Source organism: Micromonas pusilla (genome assembly GCF_000151265.4).
Source record: "Micromonas pusilla CCMP1545 genomic scaffold MICPUCscaffold_11, whole genome shotgun sequence".
NCBI classification, from domain to species: Eukaryota; Viridiplantae; Chlorophyta; class Mamiellophyceae; order Mamiellales; family Mamiellaceae; genus Micromonas; species Micromonas pusilla.
In genome coordinates, this window is record NW_003315892.1 from 618686 (window position 1) to 624797 (window position 6112).

At 68.8% G+C, this 6112-nt stretch overlaps 3 protein-coding genes across 3 annotated transcripts in view; 1 reads left to right on the forward strand and 2 right to left on the reverse strand.

Annotated features, from left to right (window-relative positions):
- Window positions 1-110: 110 nt before the first annotated feature.
- On the forward strand, window positions 111-1457 carry MICPUCDRAFT_3608 (uncharacterized protein; the record flags this gene model as incomplete). The annotated part of the gene is made up of 2 exons (XM_003061944.1): window positions 111-542; window positions 1005-1457. Coding segments are annotated over 2 exons (885 nt in total), but the record flags the coding sequence as incomplete, so codon positions are not given.
- A 319-nt stretch (window positions 1458-1776) lies between these two features.
- Window positions 1777-5205, reverse strand: MICPUCDRAFT_51771 (uncharacterized protein; the record flags this gene model as incomplete). The annotated part of the gene is made up of 1 exon (XM_003062148.1): window positions 1777-5205. The coding sequence occupies one exon, from the start codon at window positions 5203-5205 to the stop codon at window positions 1777-1779; it is 3429 nt and encodes a 1142-aa protein (XP_003062194.1).
- A 400-nt stretch (window positions 5206-5605) lies between these two features.
- PSBX (photosystem II PsbX protein, chloroplast precursor) overlaps window positions 5606-6112 on the reverse strand; it is a gene marked incomplete at its 5' end in the record, with an annotated part of 1037 nt that continues 530 nt past the window's right edge. The window contains one exon of the mRNA XM_003062149.1: window positions 5606-5880. Within this exon, the coding sequence (XP_003062195.1) occupies window positions 5682-5880 (199 nt within the window). The 3' untranslated portion in view covers window positions 5606-5681. The remainder of the gene's footprint in view (window positions 5881-6112) is intronic.

Genomic DNA, 6112 nt, shown 5'->3' on the forward strand with positions numbered 1-6112 from the left:
CCGCGGGAGGGATGAGCTTCCTCGCCGCGCTCAAGGTGGCCGCGCCCGACGACGACCGCGACGCGTCGGACGCGACCGCGCCGACGTCCAGACCGCGCGCGACCAAGGCGGTCGTCGACGCGAACGCGCTCATCAAGGGCCTCAAGCTGGAGCGCCTCGCCGAGGAGGCGATCACGATCCCGGAGGTGCTGAGCGAGATCAAGGACGCGCAGGCGCGGCGCGCGCTCGCGACGCTGCCGTTCGACCTCGTCGTCCGCGACCCGGACGAGGAATCGATCAAGGTGGTTCGCAGATTCGCGCGCATGACGGGCGATCTCGGCGCGCTGTCCGAGCCGGACGTGAAGGTCATCGCGCTCGCGTACGCGCTCGAGCGCGAAACGCACGGCGTCGCGCACCTGCGCGCGGAGCCGCCGCCGGTGACGCTCTCGAAGCGGACGCACGACTCGCGCGCGAAGAAGCCGGGCTGGGACTTCGTGCCCGACGAGGACGAATGGGCGGAGCTCGACGCGTTGAACGCGGAGGCGGAGCGCGCCGCGGACGAGGTCGCCGGGCGGATGGCGTCCGCGACGATGGACGACGACGCGCTGAAGCGCGCGGAGGCGGCGAGGGACGTGCCGATGAGCGCCGCGGAGCGCAGGAGGGCGGACGAGAGAGCCGCCGTCGCGGCGGCGTCCGAAGCCGCGAAGAAGGCGGCGGCGGCGGCGGACGGCGGCGGCGGCGGCGAGGAAGGCGAGGAAGGCGACGACGGCGACGACGGCGACGGGTGGGAGCAGAACGTGTGCCGGACGACGCGCATTCGGCGGATGAAGCGCGAGGCGCGGAGGAGAGAGGCGGAGGAGGAGGCGGCGAGGGAGGCGGCGCTGGACGCCGCCGCGGGGGTGTCGACGGTCGACGGCGGCGACGGCGGCGACGGCGGCGACGGCGAATCTGCGGACGACGGCGACGACGGCGAATCTGCGGACGACGGCGACGACTGCGAATCCGCGGACGCGCGCGCGGACGAGGCCGCGGCGTTCTTCGCGTCGAACCCGGAGGCGGTCCCCGAGGGCGCGGAGGACGAGGACGACGAGGACGAAGAAGAGGACGAAGAGGACGCCGACGGCGCGTCGACGACGATCGAGTCCACCGTCTCGTGCGTCACCGCGGACTACGCGATGCAAAACGTCATCCTCCAGATGAACCTCAAGCTCCTCACCCCGGACGGGATGCGCATCACGTCGCTCAGGCGGTGGGTGCTTCGGTGCCACGCGTGCGGGGAGGTGACGCGTCAGACGACGCGCGTGTTTTGCCCCAAGTGCGGCAACGCGAGCCTTCAAAAAGTCGAACACACCGTGTCCTCCGACGGCGTCGAACAGTTTGGCGTCCGACGCAAGCACGTCCTGAAGGGCACGCGGTACTCGCTCCCCGCGCCCAAGGGCGGGCGGACGACGAAGCAGCCCATCTTGAGGGAGGATCAGCTCATCGGGATGCGGGCGAAGAGGGACAAGGCGATGGACGACGTCTTCGCGTGCGAGTTCAACGAAGAGAGCTTCGCGGGGAAGTCGCGGGGGTCGGGGAACGGGCGGGACGCCGCGCATCTGTACCGCCAACGCGAGCTCTTGGAGGTGGCGTCGGGGGGGAACCTGAAGAAGAACCCGAACGAGCGGAGGTTCGTGCGGACGAACCGACGGAGGAAGTGACGCGACGGACGCGGCGGGCGTTCTAGGATTGAATTTTTCGGTATCACACGTCACGACTACAAAGGTACAACAAACACGACGCCCGTCCCCAGTCTCGTCACTCTCCCTCGAGACTTTGCGACGGATCGGTCTCGATCGGGACGCCGTACGCGAACTTCCCCTTCTCCGTCCCCGGCTGCTTCGGCGGCGACTCCGTGTCGTATATGCTCACCACGTGATGCACGCTCGTGTACGGCCGCCCTCGTCCGCTCGCGTGGTTGATGTGCGCGTGCGCGGGGGGCTGGTACACGCGTCGGCTCCACGGCGCCTTTCTCGCGCTGAGCTTCTTGTGCCGCGCCTTGAGCTCGTCCAGCGTGATCTTGCCAGCCAGGTCGTTCTTCTCCATCCACTCGCGGTAAAACGCGGTGTTCTCCATGCTCTCTTCGACGTCGCGCGTCCACATCCGTCGGTCGTCCTCGGGCTTCACGGGGAGGTACCCGGTCGGGGTGGGGAAACAGAACTCCGCGTCGTCGTCGGCGTCCGTCGCGTCAGCGGGTTCCTCCTTCTTCTCTTCCTCCTCCTCTATTAGTTTCTTCTCCTGCTCTTCCTCCGCGGTCTTCGAAGCTGCGGGCGGCTCGGCCGCCGCCGCCGCGTCTTCGTCTTTCGCTCCCCCCGTCAACTCCCCCCCCACCTCCGCCGCCGCCTTCTCCGCGACGACCTCCGCCTTCTTCTTCTTCGCCTCCGCCTCCTCCTCCGCCTCCGCCTCCTCCTCCGCGGGCGCGACGACGTCCCCCCCCGACGGCGGCGCCGTCGATAACCACGAGCTCTCGTCGTGTAACCGCCATCGATCCGATCCGAACCGCCCGACGTGCCGCCCGTCGTCCGTCCACACGCTCACGACCGCGTCCTGACCGCACGTCACGAAGAACCCGCGCGTCTCTCCCGGGGCGCCGCCCGCGGGGGCGCGGAAAAACTGGCACGCGCTCACGCACGCGCCGACGGCGTGCGCTTGCCAGTACCCCACGCACATCGCGTCGTCGCGGCCCATGACTCGGCGGTTCCCGACGTGCTTGTTCGGGGAGCCGGCGTCTTGTCCGAACGCGTCGAACGTCTCCGCGAGCGCGGCGCGCGTGATGCGGGAGAAGTCCCACAGTTTGACGCGGCCGACGGCGTCGCCGGTGACGACTTTTTCGCCATCGGCGTCCGCCGCGATGGTCATCACGCTCTCGCCGTCGCGGTGGCCCGCGTGGAAGTCCGCGACGAGCCTCCCCTCGGAGACGTTCCAGACGCGCGCGTGCCCGTCCGCGTACGACGCGGCGACGACCGCGGGCGTGGCTTTATCCTTCGGGAGGTCGCGGCCGAGGAAGACGACGGACTCCGCGGCGCGATCCGACGCCGGCGCGTACGACGCCGCCGCCGCCGAATGAAAAGACGCCGCGTGGCCGTCGTCGAGTTTCTTCGGCAGCGGCGGCGCCGGCAGCTTATGCCGCAGCGCGCCGTTCTCCACGTTCCATATCAACAAATCGCCGCGCGAATCTCCGGTCGCCATGACGTCCGGCGGCGCCGCGGCGACGCACAGCACGTCCGCGTCCCCGTGCGCCTTTTCGCCGCGCATCCGCCGCCGCGGGTTCACCCGCACCCGCGCGTCGTCGTCCCAGAACGTCACCGCGTGGTCCCACCCGACCGCGGCGACGCGCTTGAACGCGAAGGCGTCGTCGCCCTCGCCCATGTGCGCGAGATCCGTGACCTCCGCGGCGCCGTCGCCGGGGACGCAGAGTTTCACCCTGTGGCCGTTGGACGGATTCCAGACCGACACCACGCCGTCGCTCGCGCCGACGCACACGCGCCGCCCGGCCGCGTCGTACGTAATCGCGGTCAGCCTCGCGTCGGCGTCGCCTCCCACCGCGTGCGCGTCCGTGAACCGGTACTCGATCTCGCCGTCGGTGAAGTCCCAGACGCAGACGCAACCGCCGGAGTCGGCGCTCGCGATTTGGGTGAACCCGGGGGAAGGGTTCACGGACACCGCCACCGCCGGGCGGTTGTGGCCCACGCTCGCCGCGCGGTCGATGACCGTGAGCTTCCACAGCTTCGGGGATATCGACGCGGTCAGCAAACGCGAGGTGCCGTGGTCGAAACCGAGCGCGCCGATCGCGTTGACTGGGAAGTACGACGTCTTGTCCTCGAACGACTGCACGCACGCGCGCGACTTGAAATCCCACACCCGCACGTTTTTCTCCACGTCCAGCGATATGATCTGCGACTCGCTCTCGACGAGCATCAGGTGCGAGATGGACGCGCCGTGGCCGTACAACACGTCCACGGGCTTGGACGTCAGCGGGTTCCACAGCAAGATGGTCTTGTCCACGGACGCGGTGAGAAGCAGTTTAAACCTCGGCGACCACGCGACGGCGTTGACGCCCCCCTTGTGCCCTTGCAACGTCCTCGTCCGCGCGCCCAACGCGTTCGGGTCCACGTCCACGAGCTTCACGGTCCTGTCCAGCGACCCGCTGACGATGACATCGTCCTCTTTCACGTACTGCACGGACGTCACCCAGTCGTCGTGGAGCTTCCGCGTCCACTTGTTTTCGAACCGGACTTTGTACTCTGACTGCGCCTTCTCCCCGTCCGTCATGTCTATCGCCTGCAACACGTGCACGTACCCGCCGTCGTCGCCCACGGCGATCCAGTCCATGTCCTTGTGCCCCGGCGCGATCTTCGCGCCGCCGCGCCAGGACGTCATGCACAGCGGCGCGTACTGAAACGTGCTCAGCTGCCCGCAGACTTTCCAGCCCTTGTCGAGAATTTTCACCTTGCGGTCGTGCGACGCCACCGCGAGCCTCCCGCTCGTGTCCAGATGACACCCCGCGGTCAGATACGCGCGCGACCTCAGGTCCACCTTCCTAACGTACTTCACCCCGCCGTCGCTCGAGAGCTGCCACAGGCGCACGGTGCCGTCGTGCGACGTCGTCGCGTACGTGTCTCTCAGCGATGTCATCTTGGTGAGGGACGTCACCACGTCTCGGTGCTTCGCCTCCGGGTCGGATTGCCCCGCGACGCCAACGCGCTGCTCCTTCTCCGGGAGGTACTTCCGCACCGCGTCGAGCGCGCGGAGCTCGCGCGCCGCCTGCCCTTCGAGGAGGACGTACGTCGAGAACTCGTCCCAGTCCACGGCGCCGTCCGCGTTGGCGTCGACGCGGTTGAAGAGCTGACGCAATCGCGCGTCGTTCCCCGACGACTCGCTGCCGTCGCCGAGCGCGGCGGCGAACGCGGCGACGAACTCGTCCTCGTCGAGCGAGCCGCCGCCGTCGAGATCCGCGGACTCGAACGTGGCGCGGAGGGTTTCGAACACGTCGAGGGTGATCTCGTCGTGCAGCGCGGCGCCCAGCGCGACGGACGCGAGGTCGAGAGACTTGGCGCTCGACGCGCGCGCTGGCGGGGCCTCGTCGTCGTCGCGACCGAATCGCGCGGCGGACGGGGAGCTCGCGGCAGCCATCTCGTCGCCGTCATGACCGCCGCCCGCGCCCGCGGCGGCGCGTCCCGCGGCCATGACGACCGCGCGCTTCTGGATGTACGCCGCGCGCCGTGCGAGTGAGAATCCGATTTCTCGGATTCGCCGCTTCTTTTGGCATCACGCCGCGCCGTCGTCAAACTTTCTCGGAAGCTCTTGAGGTGACGACGGAGGAGGCGAGAGAGGGTCGCGTTTTACGACTGAAAACAAAACGAAACGAAACGTTCAGAGTTCGTGCATAACCCGAGGCGGCGCTCTTATTCAAATCATCATCGCTACGCGCACGCCGTCCCGCGCGATGACCCGATCCCTCGCCCGCCGCCGCGGCTCCGAATCAATCTTTCTCTCTCCACACTTCCTCCGCGCTAATAAAAGTTTCCACCCACGTCCCGCCGCGACCGACGCCGCGATCGATATCCACCGATCGCGCCGCGGCCGCGACGACGCGAACGCGCCGCCGCTCCATCGCGGGTCCCGACGCGAATCGCGCGACACACAAGTCGACGGACGACGACTTACTTGCGGGAGACCTTGTCGAACGTGGAGACGCCGACGACGGCGACGCCGATGGCCGCGAGGACGATCCCACCCGCGACGACGCTGAGGAGCGTGTTCTTGAGCGACGGCGTGATGGCCGCCTCCGCGACGAGCGGGTTCGCGAGGGCCGCGGCCGTGCCGACGGTGACCGCCGCGGTGAGCTTCTCGGTCTTGAGGCTGCGGAGGAAAGGAAGAGAGGAGGTCGTCAGAGCGACGTCGAACGAATCGCAGCGAGCGAGCGAGAAAAACCGCGTGCGAACGAACGCCAGCTGTGCGATGGATCTCGACGGCGGCAGCCGGGATCGATCGTCGCGGATCGATCGGTGCGCGACGCGACGCGTCGCGGTCGCGATCGACGCGCGATCGCGCGACGCGACGTGTCGCGTCGCCCGCGACGCGATGCCGCGCG